The 21429-nt window shown below is 53.3% G+C and overlaps 1 protein-coding gene across 13 annotated transcripts in view; it reads left to right on the top strand.

The window, feature by feature from the left end:
- DAB2IP (DAB2 interacting protein) overlaps positions 1–21429 on the top strand; it is a 218881-nt gene that overhangs the window by 159108 nt on the left and 38344 nt on the right. Inside the window, exons 1-2 of one of the 13 annotated variants that reach the window (XM_054501298.2) lie at positions 11950–12069; positions 17124–17260. The exons of 10 other annotated variants lie outside the window; for them this stretch is intronic. Coding sequence is in view for 1 of the 3 variants with exons in the window: in XM_054501296.2 (XP_054357271.1) it covers positions 11891–12069 (179 nt within the window). In the remaining 2 variants the exon portion in view is untranslated. Of the gene's footprint in view, positions 1–11789; positions 12070–17123; positions 17261–17913; positions 18050–21429 lie in introns of those variants that run through there. 2 more of the 13 variants (XM_054501296.2, XM_054501299.2) reach the window with 2 other exon arrangements.

Here is a 21429-nt window from a genome sequence, read left to right on the forward strand (position 1 = left end):
TCTGGGAGCGATGACTTCATCTCCTGTGATTCTCGACACAGCCATTGTCAGGCATCCATGGAAAGATTGGGCCTGGCAGTGTCCATATTCCCCTAACGAGCCAGGTTGGGAGAGCCAGTTGGCAGGCCCTGGTCTGACCTGGCTCGGGGGCTTATGGTCAGAGCTATCTCCAAGACACTCCACTGCCCAGGGTCACCCTTAGATTTGGCCTCTTTGACCCTGGGGTACCCAGTGCAGCAAATTCCAGCCATTGTTTCCTGTGTGCTTCCTCTGTGTACGCTCTGCTGTGGGCAGGGGGCAGGGGACAGTCACACCAATCTCTGCCCTCAAGGGCTTCTGCTGGCTGACAATGCAGATGGGTCAACAGACCTCACCTTAGAGGGTCTGTGCGTGAACAGAGAAGGGAGTGAAGACTCCACCAGGGCTCAAGGAAGGCTCCACTGAGTTGGTGGTTGGGCCACAGGGTGAAGGTGAAGGTTCCCTTGAGGGAGGGAAAGGGCTTGTGGGCACGCCAGGTAGTTGGGTATCACTGGGCATGGGGCGGCTATGTGTTGGGCCTGGAGAGTGCAAGGAATAGAGGGGAAGGTAGTAGGAAGGCAGCAGGGTGTGGACTGGATCCTGAAAGTAGCTGGGAAGGATTTTAAGAAGAGATGGGACCTAGATCGATCAGCGATTTTAGAAGCAAGTCCTTGGCTATGTGTAAGGGTAGGTATGGAAGGGTGTGACATTGGGAAATATATACAGTGTTTGGTTTCTTGGCACACAACTCCTGAAATCCTTAGATTCTTTGAAGTGATGTCTACTTATTTGCTAATGAGTTGACTGATGGCTGGCAGCCCCTAGGTGGCTTCAGAAAGGGGTCACAGAAAAGACCAAGGCAGGATTAGAGGGTTAGAACTTTCAGCCCACCCCGTAGCCCCTGGGGCAGGGAGAGAGGCTAAAGGTTAAGTTAGTCGCCAATGGCTAGTGCTTTAATCAATCATGCCTATGAAATGAAGCTTTTATAAAAACGCAAAAGGACAAAGCTTGGGGAGCTTTCAGATAGCTAAATGCTTGGAGGTTCCTGGAGAGTGCCTAGGGAGGGCATGGAAGCTCCACGCCCCTGCCCACATACCTCTCCCTGTGCATCTTTTCATCGGTATCCCTTTATAATAAACTGGCAAACAAGTAAATATTTCCCTGAGTTCTGTGAGCTGTTGCAGCAAATTAATCAAACCCAAAGAGAAGGTTATGGGAAACCCAGTTGATAGCCAGTCGGTGGGAAGCACTGGTAAACCAACGCGGGGCTTACAATTGGCATCTGAAGGATGGGGGGATAGTCTTGGGGACTGAGCCCTCAACCAGTGGATCTGATGCTATCTCCAGGTAGATAATGTCAAAATGGAACAAAATTAGAAGACATCTGGGCTGGTGTCTGCTGCCCAACTAATCGCCTGCTTGGTGTGTGGGGGCAACCCCTCCCGCCCCCACCACATCTGGTGTTGGAAGCATTCTGCTTTGTGAGAGTATAAAAGGAAAGAGGAGAAACTGAGTTGGGTTTTTTCTACAGAAGGTGTCTGGGACAGGGAGGAAGAAGCTGGCGACTGAGGGCTCAGCCCTGTATTCCCCTTTATCTTCAAGGGGAAGGGTCTCTTTCCCCACCCTACTCCCTCATACTGTACTTCAGGAACTGGTGCCAAGGCCAGCTGAGCTCAGCCAACTGCCAGGAGCTCAGTTCCCCACCCTGGAATGCTGGTGGGCTGGGGACGGGAGGTGGAGAGGAGTAGGGATGTGGGGTGGTCTCTCAAAAATATTGTGCTGGACTTACTGCAGGCTTATGTGTAGCTTTGCCTGGAGGCAGGGGGACAGTTGAATGAGTGCCAGCAGGATAAAGCACTCTAAGGGGTGATACCTTGTGTCCTGCTCTTGGCCTGGACACTCGTTACTCCCTCACCTCTATTCCCCATCTGGAGATCCCTCAGGCCCCACCTCGGAGCAGAGACACTGATGTAACAGTTCAGGCTCCTGAGCTGCACTGCCTGCGGTGAAGCTGCTTCCCAGCGTTGTGGCCTCTAGCAGGTGATTTGCTCTGTAGTGAGTTTTAGTTTCTCTGTCTGTCAAATGGGGACAAAAAGTGTAACCATTTCCTAAGATACTTGTGAGGATTAACATATGTTTTAAGAGGGAGGCTTAGCAGAGTGCCTACACATAGAGGCGCCAGCATGCCTTAGCGTGGCAGTGGGGGTGTGGCAAGGGTGAGGGCAACTGTCTTCACCATAATTGCCAAGGCTCCCTTAGGATTCAAAAAGCCAGGGATCAGGGGAGTGAGGAGGTGTGATGGGAGGGCCCAACAGGAGAGCCTGTTTGGTGGAGCAAGAAAGAGACTGGGCCCTCCTCTCCACCACTCTATGACCTCATCTCTCTGAGCCTCAATTTCTTGGCCCAAAGAAATGGTGAGAAAAGGAATGTTGGGGGCCCCCACTGCAGGGGCAGGTGAGGAGCTAATGTATCTGTTAACACTTGTGTATTTCCTTTTCCCTCAAAGCCGAGAATCAGCTGCTTGCCTCTCTCGGGCAGGCATCCAGCAGGGAAATGCTTTGAAGGAAGCCTTCCCAAGCTGAGGGTAGCCAGGCTCTCCCACCTCCATCTCCTTCTCCCACACAGGGCTGTCTGCCTTCTCCCTTGTCCCTGAGCCACCACCCATCATCCTTTGCATGCCTTCATTGTTCCAGCTGCTCAATGTTGTCTTTTTTTGTAAGAAAACAGTCCAGTTCAGCAAACATTTCATAAGCACCTGTTGTCTGCCTGGGTCTTTTTTGGGCTCAGGGCATACGGGGGATAGTTAAAGTATCAACCCAGCTATTACAGGGGAGAGTATTATGGAATTGTTTTGAAAGATCTGAATGCAAAAGCAGCGATCCCAGGGCACGAGGCCCTGGGTTCTAGGCCCTTGTTCTCCTTTCTTCCCGTGGGACCTTGGGCAACTTATGGTACTTCTCTGAATCTCAGTTTCTTCAACTCAAAACCCAGGTCAGTCTGTTGATGCCCCTGGTTCTAAGAGGCATCCTGTGATCAGTTTTGGAGTAACACCCTGTGGGCTTATCAGTTAGAGAGGTCTGTGGGAACTCCAGTTTCAGGCCATAGTGAGAACAGCAGACCCCCAGAGGGAGGAGTCTGATCCAAGTTTGAGTCCCGTTTCACTGCAGCTTTTGCTAGTTGCGTGAATTTGGGCCCGTTCCTTAACTCAAAGACTGGGTTTTCTCAGATGTAAGGTAGGCATTGTGATATGCCTGCCAATAGGGAACTCACAGGTCATATTAATGCTACTGAGATCCTGTTCTCAGATACAGGGCCTGCTCCATGCCAAGAATACATACCCAACCCTCCAGAGCTCCTTGTATCAGAGAGGGGCATTAGTGCCCAACTTAAGAGGAGCCAGTGAGGATGGGGAGGCCTGCAGCTGGCCCAGGAGCTCTAGAATGACTGCGGGTGGGCTGGGCAGGGGCTTCTTGATTTCAACATGCACTAGTATGGAATTCTATCTTGCTTTATGAAGAAAATGTTTGCTAATGTTATTAATAGTGTAAATGAGATTTGGGGAGGGGGGGACAGCCAGGAGAAAGGGTTATTTAAACACACTTCAAAGAACACCCTTCTCCAGTATTTAAGCAGCATCATTTGCATATGTAATAATTGTGCTAATTATAGGTGGCCTCATCTGTTAACGACAAGTTTGCCTGGTTGAGTTACATTATTGTAATCACCCAATCATAATTCTCTGGCATGCTTTTCACTAAAGATGACAACAACAATAGTAATAATGCCTGTCATTTTTTAGTCCTTTGCTCTGTGCCAGGCTTCCTCCCAGGTACTTGACAGTAATCAGCTCATTTAATCTTCACAACACCTCTGTGTCCCAAAGATTCTTATCTCCTGTGTACAGAGGATGAAACTGAACTACAGAGAGGTTAGGTAACCTCCCTGGGCTCACACAGCCAAGAGCCAAGGGGGAAATGCCAGCTCACAGGCTCTTTCCACCGACTGGCACTACTTCTCTGGGGACACTTGACGTGTGTTCTCACCCTTTATCTCTAAGCCTTCTCTTTCTCATTTGGTCCTCTCAGAAACCCCCATTTTGCCGAAGAGGAAGCTGAGACCCTAGGAGAGAATTTGGGGCTGGGCAGGAGGTGAGCCCAGGTCCCCTTAACTTTATGACAAAACCAGCCCCAGCATACCCACCTGCCTTCCTGCAGTAAGGGATGGGGGGCAGCAGCCCCTTCGTGTTCTCCTCTGAAGTCTTGAAGGAGTCCGGCCTTGAGGAGGAGGGTGCTCCTTACCTCTGCTATCAAGCGGGGTAGGCCTGGCCTCTCCATCAAAGAAATTATAAGTAAACAGGTGGGAGGACTCTAGCACGCCATTAATTGCTTTACATACGTTGTCATTAAATCAGAGATAGTATATGGATGGCTGGTGGCCAGATGTAGCCTACAAACAGGTCTCATTTGGCCTGATGAGGTGGAAAGTTTTTATTTTGTTTGTTTGTTTAAAATCAGTTACCAACACTAGAACATTTACCTTAAACATTCACCTGAAAATCTAGATTTCTGGCTTCTATTTTAAAACAGATGTGGCTTCAGTGGGCCTATATTCCTATAGGGCAAATAATTGGTTTCTTCAGTTCACCTCAGACTCCATTTCTCCCTGGAAGGCTCCTCCCAGCAACCTTGGGAGGTGTGTGGGTGTGTGTGGGGTTGTAGTGTTCCCATTCTACAGATAAGGAGCCTGGGGCCCAGAGGGGACCGGCTGGGCCACTCCACAAAGCTGTTGGTAAGGTCAGGACTTGAACCTCCATCCTCATCTCCACGCTGTGTGGTTCTCACTCCACCTCGCTGCCTCCCAGCCATGTCCAACCCCCACTGGCCGCCAACGAAAGAAAGAAACTTTTCACAGGCCTAATGACTCAAAAATAAGCAACAGTAAGCCTGAAGAACTGTTCCTATCTCCCTCCTCTCCCTTTCCACCCTTCCTGAGGCCAGAGGGGACATGGGAAGCCTATTCATTTAAACTCAATTATTTTCTCGAAGACAGAACGGAACTGAATTGGGTCAATGGCTATATTTGCTGTGCTCAGCTGTTTTCCTGCAACAGCATCACCCACCGGGTCTGTTGCTGGGCCCTGCACTGCCAGGCTCACCAATTATAGCTCCATATTGGTAGCCATTCCTTGGGAAGCTTGGCTCAGGAAGAGAGGAGTCAGTGAATGGAACCTATCACCCTCTCCTTTTTCGTCCAACAGGCTGCAGGAGCAGGGTCCCTGGGCCATTGTAGGTCTAGGCTCTGTAACTGTGTGGTCAGCACCTCCAGGGACCTAGGCTTCAGGTGTTAGACATTTAATGTCCAACACCTATCTGTAGGGGAGGTGCATCTGCAGCAGAGTTTCTGCAGTTGAGGAAACTAAGGCTTAGAGAAATGAAGTGCTTGTGGGAGAAGCAGACCTTAGAGTCAGGCACAGCTGGCACTTTCTAGCTGTGTGACTGGGAGCAAAGAACCTGACTGCCTTGCTCCTCTGATCCCACCTGTAAAGGAGGCATAATTTGACATACCTCACAGGGCTGGGCTGTCCTGTTGTAGATGGGTTGCAGTGTACATGCCAGCAGCCTGCCCAGGGTTAACCCTCCTGGCAGTGAGAAGTGTGCACCATGTGCCAGGCACAGAAGTTGGTGGGGACACAGATCTCTGAAGAAGGATATGCTTGGACATCCTTCTCTCCAGATACCTTTCCTGATTCCCTGTTCCCAAACTGGAAATGCTCCTGCAGTCTCTCTAGGTCCCCTGTTGGTCCAGGCCCTGCCCTGGACACTTTTCACCACGTCTTCTGGGCCTACAGCCTGTTATATATATTTTTTTGTTTGGTCCTAATATTTGTGTACCTTCCCCTCTCTACTAAACTGCCAGTTTCCTGAGGACAGACCGGGTGTCTTGTTCTTCCCCTGTTTGGTTCCTGGTGTCACTTCCTTCCCAGCTGGGTGGCCTTGGACTGGTTGTTTAACCTGGTGCACCTGTTTTCACATCTGTAAAATGGGAACAGTGATCTCTCGCCCTCTGGCACATGTCATGGCAAGGAGGTTAATATCACACATGGCAGCACTGTGCCAGATGGCTGTACGGAATGGAGTCTAGAGAAACAATGGGAGGAAACCAAAGCAGAGGCTGCCCCTCTGCCCTCCTTGAAGTAGGGAGTATCTAAGGAGGTGAGGCATAGTGGTTATAAATGCTGTCTTGTTATAGAATTGCTGTCTGGTTACATGGGGAAGTGGGAACAGAGTGGTGGCCAATGGGCCTTTCCTTGTCTCCTCCAGCTTCTTGCTGCAGAGGGCTGGGCTTGCCCCAAGAATGGACTGCTCTGGCCTCACGGTAATCTCAGATTGCCCAGTGGGGCTGGGGCTGGGGCTGGTTGGGACCTACCACAACCACTGACCTCCAGGCGCCCGGGTTACAGTACCTGGCATTAGATCTCTTCTTTTGGGGTCTGGGTGTAGAGCAGGATCTCCCTGCACTACCCCACGATATTATTGCTGATCTCAGGGTTGGGGAGTGTTTAGGGAGGCTTGAGTTCCCTGACCTTTCAGGAAGCATGCATGTGAACTTAGGCCTCGGACCTCGTGTAGACATGGTGTGGTGATGGCTGGGCCCTACTCTGGTGGGGTGGGGGCAGGACTTGGGGACTAAGCAGCAAGTGACCTAGCCACAGACACAGAAGTGGCTCTGGTGGGAGCCCAGCTAGTGGCACTGGACTCTCTGGGGGCCAGGGCTGAGGGGACTGCCCAGGTTGATCCTGGCGTCTTGTACAATAGAACCAGCAGTCACAGGCTTATAAACTGTAACCATCCTCTTTCCGTTGCCTCTTGGTAGCATTCAGCCCCTGGCACACTGTGCTGGGTGTTGCCTAGTACTTGGCACTGTGACAACCAAGAAAGAAAAATGCTGACCATGTCTCACTGCTTGTTCGAGTAAATTTACTCTATATTTTTTAGAGATGTCACATGGGTGGGAATTTACTCCCACTAAATGTTTTGATGGAAACATTACATTTTTGGAGTGAACATGTGTCAACATCACTGTGGAGAAAAGGTTCCAGGATTCTCTGCCAGCCAAAGTCATCACCATAAGACACTGGTTGGGGGCCTGGCAGGCGGAGGTGATGCGACCAGGCTGGTAGTGGGGCAGAGGTAGCCAGATGGGTGGGAGTCTGGCTGGCTGGTCTGGAGGGAGAAGGGGGTCTGAGCTGGGGGAACTGAATAGGTGGTGAGGAGGAAGGGAGTGGGGAGGCTGTGGGCTGACGACGTACATTAACCACCCACACAGCTCAAAACTAGGTGAGTGGGGAGCTTGAGGGGCAGGAACAGCGAGCAGAGGCTCTGAAGTGTTGAACACTGGCAGCTCAGATCCGAGGGACAGGCTGGGGCCAGATTGTTGAGGGTCCTAGAATCCCAGCTCCCACCAGTAACTAGCGATGTGAGCTTGGGCAACTTTTCCAACCTTTCTGTGCTTCTGCTTCATTTTTAGTAAAATGTAGCATGGATACCCACAGCTTATGGCTCTTTGAAGAATTAAAGGAGATAATATCTGTAAAATACCTAGCGCTGGGCCTGGCACATAGCAGGTGCCAGGACACATTTGCTGTTTGTTGGTGATGATAAAGCCACACAAGTATAGATGTACTCACATAAATTAACAGCTGGTGCACTGAAACTACTTCCTGAGTTGGCCCTCAATCTAATACCAAGTTTGTTTTCTCACCTTCAGCTAAGTACAACTGGTCTCTTCAGAAGCCCTCATGGTCTCTTGTACCTTGTGGTACAACTGTGGTCTCTTCAGAAGCCCTTATTCATGAACAGCCAGGCCCTGGGCTGACTTTGCTACAGGGCATCCGTCTCTGACCCTGTACCTGTTTCTGTCCTACAGACGGATCCTGAGGCAGTTGGTGGGTTTTAGCAGCACCCTCCTTTAGAAAGAGCCTCTGTCGTCTGCTCAGTCTCCAGAAAGAAGAGATGTCTCCTCTCCCAGGATGCATGCATCTCTCCCCACGGGATGTACAGGCGTTGCCTGGAGGTATTCCTTGACAGTCGTGTCCCAGACTCTCTTGTCACTCAAAGAAATGGGAAGCTTTTTGAGGTGGGAAGGTTTCAGACTCCCCCAGAGAGCCTAGCCCAGTTGCTGAGGACATCTTCAGATCTGAAAGAAGATAAGATAGGAGCATCCTGAGCTCTGGGGAGAAGACGGCCTGCAGTGTTTGTTTCTCCATCACTCATGTATGGAATCCCTTAGGCCCTGAGAATCAGAGATGAATAGACCCCAAGGAAGGCCTGGCAGGGCAGGCAGCAGTAGCCAGGAGAAGGGAGTCAGACCAGGAATTCAGGCAGAGAGACGGAGAGATTGTGCACTTTCCTGTGCCCGGGGCCACTGGGAAGGCTTCCCTCAGGTAGGGGCAGTTGAGCTGGGCCTCGAAAGGTGAATGAAAATTAGAAATGGGGGCAGGAGGGGAGCCTCGTGGAAGCAAGTGTGTGACTGTGAGAAAGGCGGGGCATGCACTGGGAAGAGTAAAAAAGGAGGCGGGCTTTGTGACTGTTCCTGTGATAAGCTCCAGGTATAAAGGTGAGAAGTGTGCAGGGACAGGTAGGACCTACTGATGGGCGAGGCCCAAGGCTCCGGGCTTGTTCTGTGGCCACAGGAGATGCTGAAACCAGGAGTGACTGGATCAGGGCAGCCTCTGAAATTCCCCCAGCTACACGTGGCCAAGAATGGTCACTGTGTACTTTTATGTGTTACTAAAGATGTTGCTGAAAGGAGCCTGCAAGCGGTTATGCAGACCTCTGAGCAGGGGCTAGGAAGGAGGGCACAGAGGAAGCAACAGCAGACAGCTGGTGAGGGTGGGAGACCCACTGGAGATGGACATATTCTGACCCTCAGATGCAGGCTCATTTCTTGTTAGCTCGTGACTCCTTCCTATGAGAGCGGTCATGCAGAGGAAAAGGCCCTGTTATGGGGCCCTGTTTTCTTATAACAAGATATTATAACAGTGTGGATGACTCAACAAGGGGATGCTTCTTGCCTGAGGGAAATCTAGGAAGGCTTCCAGGAGGAAGGAGTATTCAGATTGAGGAGGGACACGAGGGGACTAGTAAAAGGTGCAAAAACAGTTGTCTAGGGGTGAGGCACACTTTCAGATACAGTTGGGTCAACTTGAGCAAATGACTTAGCTATTCCAGACTTGATTTCATCTATAAAGTGGTCACAGTATCTGCCTTGCCTGTTTGTTGCCATGATCATGAAATCAGTGGGGGCAGACCTGGCTTGGAGCCTGCACCCTTTCGCCTTCCTTGTTGGTTTGGCTGCTCTGGAGACAAAAGGAGCTTCTCTGGCCCCAGGACCTCTCTGAGACTCTATCTTCGCCTTTCCCCTGCTAGGAAATTTTATTAAGACATTAGATAAACAGATGACAGCTCTGAGGGAAAACTTCTCAGAAGGAAGGGGACAGGACACTAAGTGAGCCTTTTAGGCAGTAGGGGGAGCTGGGTAGCTCTTTGGGCTTTGGAGGTGTGGACTGATGCAAATGTGGGCAGACGGGGTGGTGTTGGATCGCGTGGCCTGTGTGCACGGCAGAGCTGAGCCTGGAGCCTAGGGCCCAGCAGGGGATGGAATGAGTCAGGGACTTTCCAGGTTGGGGGCTGCTGCTGGGGACACAGTAAAACCTCTTCACTAGTCCTGCAATAACCCCAGACAGTATCCTGCCTGCCTGTACACAGTAGGTGCCTGACACAGCCTGCAGCTTAGTAGGAGCTCAGTAGTTGTTTGCTGAAACAGTGGAGCAGGCTGCAACTGCCAAGGACTGACCTGGGGTCTGTGATGCTTTAGGGTGGAGGATGGGAGGAGCTGGTCAGGACCTAGGTGGGACTCCAGGGCGTGGCTCTTGTTCTCCCACTGGCTTCTGTTCATATTTACATCAGGAGGCTGTGCAGCCTCCGGTTCCTGGCCTCAGCTGGATTAGCACCTCTAGCTGGTGGCTGTAAGGGAAGGAGGTGTGACGGTATGATACCCTGCATGTGGTAGAGACTCAGTAAGTGGATACCATTGTGGTGGCTTCTCTAGTGGGATGGGAAAAAGGGTGGCCCCAGGCAAAGATACCTGGTTGGCTGGGTATGCCTTTCCCCTAGAGGTTTTTGTTTCCGTGTTTAAATGACCCAGGGATGAATCTCCAGGCCAGCAGGTGGGGCAGGGGTTTGTCTGCCCCGAGGCTTCTGGACGCAGTCAGGAACCTGGGCAGTTCACACAGCTCACCAGCTTGTCTCCTTCCCTGCACCTGACCTTTCCCTTCTGTCCTGCCGGACTAGCCGGGTGCTTTCCAGAAGAGAAAACCCGGGACTGCTGCCTGGGAACCCAGTGCCCTTCTCAGCTTAGGCTGTCTAGACCCAAGTCGGGGTGGGGAGTCGGGTTAGGGGATCATGGTAGGCAAACCCCTGGCCTTGTCTGGACCTCAGTTGTGTTCACTTGTTAAAATGTTTGAATGGAAATGTGGGGAAGGGAGAACGTTTGCCTTGGTTGGGTCTCTGGGCTGCGCTGGTCTAAGCCCGACGAACCCAGGGTGGGGCCCGCGAGCCGAACTGGAATGCGCCGCGAGAGCCGGGCCGCGGGCGAGTGAGGGGCTGGCGGGGCCGGTGGGGACCCAGACTCGCACGAAGGTGGGGAAGGGGTTGCAAGGCAGAGATCCCCGAACCCCCGCTCCAGGGCCTGCGCGTCCCGCCCGCCCGGCGTGCCGAAGCGCAGCGGCGGGTCGCTAGCGGGAAGTGGCTGCAGCTGGAGGCAGCTGGCCGCGGAATGTCACCCGCTGCCGGGCCTGGGAAGGGCTGGGCCTGCTGCTGTGGGGTGGGTGGGAGGGCCCGGAGGGCTGGAGCTGGGGCTGGCCGCTTCCGGGCTGGAGAGGGTTTGGGGCGTGGCGCAGCCCGACGTTAGTCCGGAATGCTCTGGGAGCAGCGCTCGGGGGAGGTTACCTTGGCGCGCCCCCAAATCTTTTGGTTCCCCCGCTCCTGCCTTCCACTGCTCTGGCTGACCTGGCTCAGACCAGCTTGAAAAATGCATTCATTCATTCAGTATATCTGTCGAGTGTCTACTCTGTGCCAGGCTCTGGTTCGAGGTGTGCTGGGCTTACCGGGGCGTGCAGGTCCCTGTTCTCGTGGACCGGACATTTTCATGGTCGGTAAAAGACAGAAACAAACAAGATGACTTCAGGGTAGTTCTGTGGCGAAAATGAAGCAGGGTGATAACTTGGGAGGTGGGAGTTGCCCCTTTAGCTAGAGAGATCAGGAAAGGCCTCTTCCTGGGACGGGACTTTGGGTCTGAGACCTGAATGAGGAGGAACCAGCCTTGCCCACGGAATGGCAAATACAAAGGCCCAGAGGCGGGGCTTGGGGCAGGATATGACCTTGGGCGGAGTCAGTATATTAGGGGAGGAGCCTGTAGGGACGGCTCCTCCCTCTTTCCTGACCCAGACCGCTGTGCTCTGGCCTGCACCCTGCCCAGAGGCCCCTGGAGGGAGACTTGCCATGGCTGGAAGCGATAGTTTGCTTTTAGGAGTGTTTCTCGTCTTCTTGGACCTGGAGGTTGTGCCATGTGGTTACCTGTATGGAAGACTGTAATTTTCCACTTGTTTCCTGAAGGACACGGAAACCTTTAGATGTTGTCATCACTGTGTTTATTTAAGTCATTTTTGAAATTTCAGCTTTGAAGACACAGATTCAGCACGTGCCTTTCGGGAAGGGGAAGCCCTCCTAGGCTCACCTCTTAGATGCCGGCCCGGCCAAGAGGCCCCCTAATCTGTCCAGAAGAGGTACCTGGGTGAGCACCACCCTTGGGAATGGGCCTCTGTGGCCTTGGACTTCTCAGTGACAACTTCGGCAAGATCCTGGGCCGGGCCGGAGGGGCTGCCCACTGGAGACCTGGCCATCTTCGGAAGCCAGATCTGGCTCCAGAGCCTCAGGGGTTGCAAGTGCCCAGAACCAGGTCAGCAGAGAGGCCTGCGCTCCCACCACAAAGGTCTGTTTGAAGTTCTGTGGGAGGGAGGACAGACACCACAAGGAAACTTCCTCCCCGGTGGGTGGGTCTCCAGCCAGGTATGGGGTCAGACAGGCTTTGGTCGGTCTGGAGGGTGAGGAGCTATTTCTCCAATGAGGCCTGGTCCCAGGATTGAGTCCTCAGTGGGCAGGGCTTGTTGGTGTGCTGTGAAAGTGCAAGGCTTGGGGGACTGAATGGGGGACTCCCTCGGACATGGGAGGAAGAGTGAAGGAGGAAGAGCTGGGGTTGCTAAACTGGTTCCTCCTCCAGGGAAGCAAGCCCTGCCCTCCTGGAGCTTCCAGCCTGGAGGTGGGGAGGTGGGCTGGGGGGAAGCTTTAGGGCGCAGCTCAGAGAAGGCCAAGCAGGCAAGGTTGTGGGGCACCTGGAAGGTGGGCGTCCAGCGGCCTGGCTGCTGACCTAGGCTCAGGGAACCAGCATTTGGTGGGTGAGCTGTGAGGAACGGGCCTTGACCCTAGGCTGCAGGGCTAATGAGGGCCTTTAGCCAGAGGCTCCCAGCACAGGTGAGGGAGAAACTGCCGGTGCCCTCACGCTCTCCCAGCCCTGCCTCTCTGAGACAGATTTAATAATCCACGTCTGTCTCTCTCTCTTGCAGTTAGTATTGCAGGAGGGAAGCTTTACTGCTAAAACTTGTATGATCCAGACACTAATAAAAAGCAAAGGTTTTTTTTTTTTCTTCTTTCCTGCTAGAGCAAAGAACATCAGACATCAGAGCCCTAAAACACAAATTTGTTTTCCTCCTCCCTAGATCTGGGAGGGAGGTGTGGGTTGGCCTCGTTCAGATCTAGCCTCTTCAAGAAGCCTCCCTAACTTCTCAGGCCTGCAGTCACCCACCTGTTCCCCAGCAGTTAAACGAAACTGCCACATGTGCCCCTGTCTGACCCCAGAAGGCTGGGCTGTCACAGAAGCTTTCCTTCCCACCTTAGGCCCCCAGGGCTAGGGAGAGACGCCATGGGAGGCATTCAAGACCTGGCTCTTGATTTCTTGTGTCTCTCAGGGTTTGGGGTTTGGTTCTTTGGCTGCCCTGGTCTTTGTTTTTGCATCTTGATTTCATCAGGACTTACTGAGCTCTTATACCGTGTCAGACCCTCTCTTAAGACACAGAAATACAACACGTAGAGCTTGGCCACACACAGCTTACCTTGTGACGGGAGAGGCAGATAAGAAATAAGCAGAGAAACAAAGTGATTCCCGATCGAGTGAAGTTCCCCTACTGAAATGTGAGTCAGGGAATTTCTGTCTGCTTTGTTCAGCACCTGTCTTCCCAGTGCCTAAATAGTGCTTGGCACACAGTTTGCACTTAAATATTTGCTAGCTGCATGAGCAAGATGCTATGAAGGAAACAAGCCAAGTGTTCCACTAGGGAGTAATGGAGGCAGGGCAGGACCTATTGTAGAAGGAGCAGTCAGGAAAGGATTGAGTTGCAGAAGATGCCAGAAGCCTGCCAGTTTGCTGTTAGAGTGTGCTGGAACAAGAACTCCTAGCCTAGGGAGCAGCAAGTACAAAGTCCTTGAGCAGGAAACAGAGACTTTGGTGTGTGTGGTGGGGGACGTTGGGTGTTGCTGGATGAGGTCAGAGAGTAGGTAGGTCATGACTGCCAACGTCTTTCACCTGGGGAGCAGTTCAGATTTATTCAGTGCAGTGGGGAGTAATTGAAGGCTTTTAAGGTGAGGAGTTCAGTAATCCGATTTGCATTTCTGAAGGGTCCCTCTGACTCCCCCGGTAGGGGTAAGGGGAAGCCCAGTGGTTGGGGAGGCTGCCTGGACAGCAGGTTGCCTGGGGAAGATGGAGAGGAGTAAACAGGTATGAGGGATTTCAAAGGGGGTAGCAGCAGGATTTGTGTTGGATTGGATTCCAAAGGCCAGGGAAAGGAAGGGCTCCTGGCTTTGCTACTGAGGCTCCACGCTGGACATTTCAGACGTGAAGCTCTGAGAGGTGTCTCGGAGGCGCTGTCAGGCAAGCATGGAGACACATGGGTCCAGAGCTCAGAGGAGGGGAGGGCTGGGGATACACTTAGGAGTCGTGAACATGCTGGAGGTATTTAGAGCTATGGGAGTGGATACAATCACCAAAGGAAAGTGTTGTGCTAAGGAAGTGTCTCCGAAACAGCCCTGAGGAGCTCCAGCACCCGGAGGAAAGGAGGTGAGGTGCTAGCAGCCTGTGAGAACAGAGGAAAGCTGGAGCAGGGTGGCCTGGGTTCAGGGGGTAGTAAGGCACAGAAACTGGTTGACTTTGGCAACATGAAGGCCTTGGTGTCCTCAGGGAGACCCAGTGGGGTCGGAACAGACAGGTGTGTTGAGTAGGAAAAGGAGGTGAGAAGGTGGCGGGGACAGCAGTGAGCAGAGAAGTGCGTGAGGACCCAGCCGGCCCAGGATGTTGAGGAGGGGAGGGCCAGGGAGGGGCCTGAATATTCTCTGTCCACAGCGTAGGTTTACCAGCAGCAGCTGACCCAGTGGATCTCAGCCTGGAGATTCTGATTCAGGAGCGCCGATAGGCCCCCCACAGTGATCTTTCCCAGCTCTCTGAGCCCTCTCCACCCACTCTCTGGAAGGCTTGCTCACTGTGCCCTGTCACGTTTTTGGACTGAACGCTGAGTCTGTTGACCCTGTGTTCCCCCCGTCAGCCCCTTTCCTTACCCCAGTCTCTCTGGGTCCATGGCCCCTAAATAAGAGTATCCTGGAGTCTGGCTTACCTCACGTGTCTTTCCCAGAGCAGAGCTAGACTTCCTTTACACCAAGGGTATTTCTCTGGAAGGCTCCTTTATGTGTTTGGCTTCTGGAGAAGTTTGAGATTTTTTACACAATATTTTGGTGGCCAGGAGCTCTAACCCTCACCCCCAACAACCCTGCCCCAAGACTTTTTGCTGGCTCTGGGGAGGGTTCAGAATGCATCAGCTTGAGGGTGCAGGGTTGGCACACAGAGCTGGAGATAACCTAATGTCTGCTGGACCCCTGGTGGGTTTCAGTGTCTGTTGAATGAATGGTACTCATATTTGAGTTTGGGGTTCCCAGTTGCTTTGTTAAATGCTTTTCCTGGTTAACCAGTGTTTTTACATCTGTTATCTGCAGGGGATAGTGCATTACCTCATTTTATATATGAGGAAACTGAGACTCAGGAAAGTAAAAGGACTTGTCCAGGGTTCCACAGTTGCTAAATGACATGACCAGAATTGCAGCCTGGGCCTGCAAAACCCCCAAATCGGGCCTCTTCTTACTGACTAATCCTGGGGGTGAGATAGTAAGGGTGGAGGTTAAGGCACCCAGGTCTCCTACTACCTCTCAAGGATAGTGGCCAGATATTCTGCCAGGGCTCCAAGGCATTCCTTCTGCCTCCCACCCACCTGTTTCCTCTGATGCTGGACACCCCCTCCTCTCCCCACATGCGCACCGGATGCATTCGGCTCCAGGAAGATAGGATGAGGCAAGCCTTGAATCTTGTCAAGCCTTGGGGATGCTTGTGGCAAAGCCTATAGCTCATTTGGGGAGGCTGTTTCTGCAGTAGGCATGTAGGGTGGCCCTATGGCTGATGCAGAACTCCCCATAGGTAAGGTGAGCTCAGCCGGATCACATGCCATGACCACACGTGAGCATGGAAGACAAACCCAGAGAGGTCTGGAGGCAGGGCCCCTCCGGGAGAGGCAAAGCCTTATGCTGCCTCCTGACAGCCTGTGTGGCTTTAGGCTCTCGCTTCCCTCCTGCTCTGCCCCTCCTACCCACCCAGCAGACTTGCTTAGTCTGGGCCTGGGTAGCCGAGGCAGGCTGTTTTCAGGCCTCAAAGGATTTGGGCCACAGCCCACCCTTTCTCAGTGTTTCTCACCTTCTGTCCTTGTCTCCTTATGGGACGGAGCAGGCATCTGGAAGGTGGCAGAGGGGTGGTCCTGCCTGGAAATCACTGAGGGTCCTTTTATAGAAAGAAACAGGCTGAGAGAAAGAAATGACTTGGCCACAGTCACTACCCAAGAGGCTAGTTTCCTGTTTGTGCCTCCAGCTATCCTGGGGCAGCTTCCTTCACCCCAGCTGAAAGCAGGCTTTTGTTAGGCGCTCACTCTCAATCAGGCTTTGTTCTGTATCCTCTCGGCAATCCTATGAGGTAAATATTATGTCCATTTTTGAGGAGGAAACTGAAGAGAGGCCTAGGGAGGTGACTTAACCTGTCCAAGACCACACAGGTTACAAGTGGCAGAGTCCAGGTTTGAACATAGCCTGGCTTCAGAGCTCATCTTCTTTACCATCAGGCTACACATTCTGAAACTTATTTGAGTTCCAAGCATCATAGAAACAGAGTGAGGGTGCTAAATCCTTGAATGACTCAGCCCCTGTGGAGTTGGACCTGAAGACGCCTCCTGGCCTTGGCTTTTCTGACCAAAGATAGCCACACTGGGCAGGGCACAGTGGCTCACGCCTATAATCCCAGCACTTTGGGAGGCCAAGGTGGGTGGATCACCTGAGGTCAGGAGTTTGAAACCAGCCTGACCAACATGGTGAAACCCTGTCTCTACTAAAAAAATACAAAATTAGCCAGGTGTGGTGGCCCATGCCTGTAATCCTAGCTACTCGGGAGGCTGAGGCAGGACAATCACTTGAACCCAGGAGGCAGAGGTTGCAGTGAGCCAAGATTGTGCCGTTGCACTCCAGCCTGGGCAACAAGTGTGAAACTCCATCTCAAAAAAAGAAGATAGCCACACAGCACCTACTGTGGGCCCAGCCACTCCAGGTGCCAGAATGGCCCACGCTTCTCTGAGGGTACCGTAGACCAGGTGCTGAGATGCAGACAGTCAAGTCTCTCTTCCCTTCCTCTCCCCATCCCACTCCTATTCCAGTAAGTAGGCAGGCCCTGCCCACCCTTGCCCCAGGAGAAGCCCCACTCCTGTGGACAGTGGAAGGGCCTCGGCCAGCTTGCCTGAGTCCTGGGCTTGGAAGGACGGTTGCCCCCATCTCCCTTGGTTCCCTGCACCTGCCTTTTCTTCCCCGCATCCTCCCTCTGACTGCCCGCTTTTCTCTGCTTTCACCTTCCCCTAGTGTTCCTCTCCTTTCGTGTTGTGTCAGAAGCCATGATTTCCAGTCTTCTCATCTGGAAGGTGGAGGAAGAGATAGACCCGACCCCACAGGGTTCTGAGGCTCAAACTGAAAGCCTGGTGGTGAGGCACCTGTGACAGGTGAGACTCCTCATCTCGCCCCCTTCTTTCTTCATCATGAAGGAGAGACACTGGAGGATGTGGAGCAGTTGGGGCCTGTGGTCCAGGTGTGATGGAGCAGTCAGGGCCTCATGGAGGGAGCAGGTGGGAGGAATACTCTGGCTGGGATGGACCTCACGGGGGGTGGTCCAGCTTTGCAGCTGACTTGCATGAAGTCCTGGCGAGCTGGGGAGCCCTTGCACCCTCAGCTTCCTCATCTGAAAGATGGGGCAATGGTAATGCCTGTCTGTGGAGTGGTGAGGAACAAATGAGACTGGGCCACAAAGTACCCAGTGCTGTGCCTAGCACATAGTGCCCAAAGAGGGCCGCTATCCCATCTCTTACTCCTGAGGTTTAGCTTCCTTGTTTTGTATTTGAGCTCTTTGGGACCTTCGTGGACTTTGAATTTTTACTGTTGTTCATTGTGTCTAAAATCTTCCTCAGAAGCCGAGGGCCTCTAACCTGATCATGAATTTTTGAGTTTTGTTTTTTGTTTTTTCTTTCCTGTTTCCTTTATAGGAAAAAGGGACCTGTACCTTTAAGACCCCAGCAGGCCCAAGTAGGACACTGGCCCTTTAAAAGCACATTACTGAGAGTTGGAACATAGCCTTTGTTGAACTAGCCATGATTAGTCCCAGCGGACAGGGCTGGAGTGGCATGTCTGGGAGCAGGGCGGGACTAGGCTGGCCGGGGCCAGCCGGGAGCAGCGGACAGCAGGAAAGCTCGCCCGGCCACTCGGCTTCCCGAGCCTGGTAGCTGTGCTGAGGGATGGTGAGTGGCCTGAGCAGAGCTTAGAACAAGAGAGGCTGGGAAAGCCAGGAGGGAGGCAGCCTCAGAGCCCAGGGAGACCTGAATGAGCTGGGCGGCAGCAGACACCCTCAGTGAGTGACTGTCACAGGAGCTGGTCCCAGGAGGGACTCCGGAGCACCCTGGGATGCCGTCTCTGCCCCTCTACGCAGACATCCACTGCCAGCCCAGAATGTAGAAACGGTTAGGAGGGACCTGCAAAAAAGCAGGACACCAAGAAGAGCACTGTTGCTGTTTTTAGTTTTTAAAATGAGAGGAAGCCTAGTGTGAGTTGCTCCGTCCCCCAGGCACGGTGGCCCCTGTGGTGTGCTCCGCTGAGAACCGGGAAATGCCAGGGACTGCTGACAAGTTTTCTGAGCTGAGGAGCTTGGCCTTTGCTCTGAGTGGCCGAACCCTTGGCTGGCTGGGTGGGGCTGCACTGGGGTTTGGGGGCCATGGTATCTCTGCCCCAGCTCCTCAGCAGAACTTTCTTTTTTCTTCTCCCTTCCTGCTTCCACTCCCTGGTCCGTGGGGCCCAGGCCCACTGGGTGGGGTGGAGGCGGGTGGGAGACTGGGAAGACTGTGTCTGGGCCAGGAGTGTGTTTTGGCTCTGCTTGAATATTTGAAACAGTTGTCAGAAGCCAGATCACTTTGGTGTGTTAGCGTCTTTACTGGGCAAGTACTCATTTCTGAAAAAAGTCAGAGGAAGGATTGGGCTTGTTACAGCCAAGTCTTAGTGCAGGTTGGTCCTAACCACCTTCATTGCCACGGCTGGGGGCGGATGAGACTGCCTGCCAGTAGGTGTCCTCACTGTTTTACAGACAGCCATCCAGGAGGTGACAAAGGCAGGGCTCAGTACATTTCTGGTGACCCAGACTTCCTGTAGTTACTTAAAAGTTAGTGCATTTGGTCATAGGATTTTTGTAGGTTTGGTGAAAACCTGAGGCATTGACGGGCAGTGAAGAGAGTTTGGAGTTAGAGCCGAAGTGCCAGGTGTCCTGCTGCACCCTTGTGCCTGTGAATTGTGACCTCAGGCAAGCTGCTTGACCTCTCTGAGCCTCTGCTTCAGAGCAGAGGGCGTGTGCATAGGTGCAAACCCTGGAGGGAGTTGTCAGTTCTGGGGGAGGCTTTGTGGAGGTGGTGGCCTTTGAGCCAGCGTAGACGGATAGGCTGCTGGAGTGCAACCCCTTGAGCAGAAGCATGCAGTTTAGCACGATGAGCCAGATAGGGCCAAGCAGGGCTGGCATGGCTGGGTTGGGACCTGGAAACGTACCTTGGGAAGCTGGATTTTAAGTATGTTGCTTTCTCAGTTGGAATCCTGTGGGCCAGGTGGCAAATGACAGGGCTAGCTTAGCCTGGAGTCAGCCAGTGTGGAATGTGGGGGAAAAGGGCAGACCGTGAAGTCTGACACACTGGCCTTGGGAAGCCCCTGGAGGTGTCAGAGCCTTGGTCTTTGCTGCAGTTAGCTGTGTGAGGGTCAGAGGTGCAGAGCCAGTGCCCTACGTGCCCTTCCCAGATATGTGGGCTCACTGTGGTATGGTGGGTGAGCAGGTACTTGAGAGCCACAGGTGGCTTTGGTGCATGGTCACTAGCAGCAGGAGGAACTCAGCAGCCACACTCCTGGTTTTCTTTGACATGGTGTCTCTGAGTTTCTGCCCGTGCCAGTGGCCTGGAACCCTGTGGCTTACTGACAGCCACTTTCCTGCTGTCTTGCTGCTGCTGAACACTCCTGGCTGTCTCCTGCTAGTTACAGCCTGAGAAGCAGCTGCTCTGGTGCCCCACACAGACTTCCAGACCTCAGGCTTTGGGAGGAATGGGCAGCTGACATCCCTAGGCCCATAGCCCCACATGCTCCTGCAGACATAGTGGAGGTGCTCAGTGGCTGTGCTGGTGCTGGATCAACTCTGCCCAGGATTGGGATGGGGCGGGGGTTGGGGGGGGGGTGCCTTAGCATGATACGTCTTCAGCAAATTGTGCCAGGAGGCAAGGGCAACCCACTTGACGGGGGAGGAAGCTGAGGTACAGGAGAGGCCCATCCGAGGTCCACACTCCTTTGGCCCAGCGCTCCTTCCCTTCACATCTTCGCCTCTTCTGTCTCTCTGAGCTCAGGCTGCTAACAAGGAGGGAGCCTCTGTCCCAAATGGTGGCTGGAATTGAAGAGATAGCTGAGCTGGAGTGACCACTGGGGCTGGAGTCCAGGGTGCCAGCATTTGTTCGTAGATTTGTCCATCTCTTCTTAAATGGGGGTCTTTCAGATTCCTGCTTAAAACGGCCTGTACTCTGGAGCCTGCCCTTGAGGTAAGGGGGTAGAGCAGGTGAGGTGGTCTGGGGTCAGTTGGCAGAGAGGCTTTTTGAGAGCTCAGCTGTGGGGAGAGTCAGGAAGGATCTGCTGGGCAGAGTGAGAGACAGATCTTGGAAATGTCCTGGGCCCAGGAGGAAGCCAGGAGCATCCAGAGAAGTGCTGGCAGGAAGGGCGTGCGGGGAGGGACAGAATGCCCTGGGAAGGCAGTCTCAGCCCAGCCTGGATGGCATGGGGGCACCCAGGGCTGGTTACTGGGGCTGTGTATGGAGAGCTCACTGCAGGTCAGTCGAGCCCTACAGCCAAAGGTGGTGGTGTCCCTGTTTTCCAGATGAGAAAACTGAGGCACACAGGTTAATTAATTTGACCAAAGTCACAGAGTTTTGTGTGTGTTTTTAAGGAACCATGCCTGCTTACCACCTTCAACCAGCATGGTGCCACAGAGCTGGGGCTCTGTGGACAAGTGGCTGGTCCTTGGTTGAGGCAGGAAACCTGGCCCTCAAGGATGAGGGAAGGAGGCCATCCCTAGATCACCCCAACATGAATGGCCCACATGGTCTCAGGAAGTAACGTGGCATGGCGCCCAGGTCTTGAGTGGAGGAGATGAGATGGAAGAAGATGCTGCCTCTGCCCCCGCATTCTAGGGGGGGCCCAGCATGAGCTAAGGAGGGCTTCCTGGATGTGGAGAGCTGGGAGGAATTAGATAAGCCAGAGGGGAAGCACTTCCTGGAGAATGGAAATACTCGCTTTTCAGCTCATTTATTCTTTTGTTTCATTATCATTTCCCACTTGGGTCTTGCATCCCCAGGGCCCTGAGGTGGCTGTTGGAGGTATTTATGGTCCCGGGTGGGGTGCAGGGACCAGTTAGAAACCAGTCCCACTCAGGCCATGATGCATGGGTGTGTTCACGTGTGAGGAGGAGCCAGGCACAGACTGAGCTCAAGGAGAGGGAAAGCATGGGTCAGGGCCTTGAAACATTCTCAGGAGTGGTGCCGAGTGGAGAGATTGGGGGAGGGCAGTGGGCTAGCACATTTGTGGTGGGCTCTAGAGCTTGGGAGCTTCAGAG

The sequence above is a fragment of the Pongo pygmaeus genome, chromosome 13, assembly GCF_028885625.2.
Source record: "Pongo pygmaeus isolate AG05252 chromosome 13, NHGRI_mPonPyg2-v2.0_pri, whole genome shotgun sequence".
NCBI classification, from domain to species: Eukaryota; Metazoa; Chordata; class Mammalia; order Primates; family Hominidae; genus Pongo; species Pongo pygmaeus.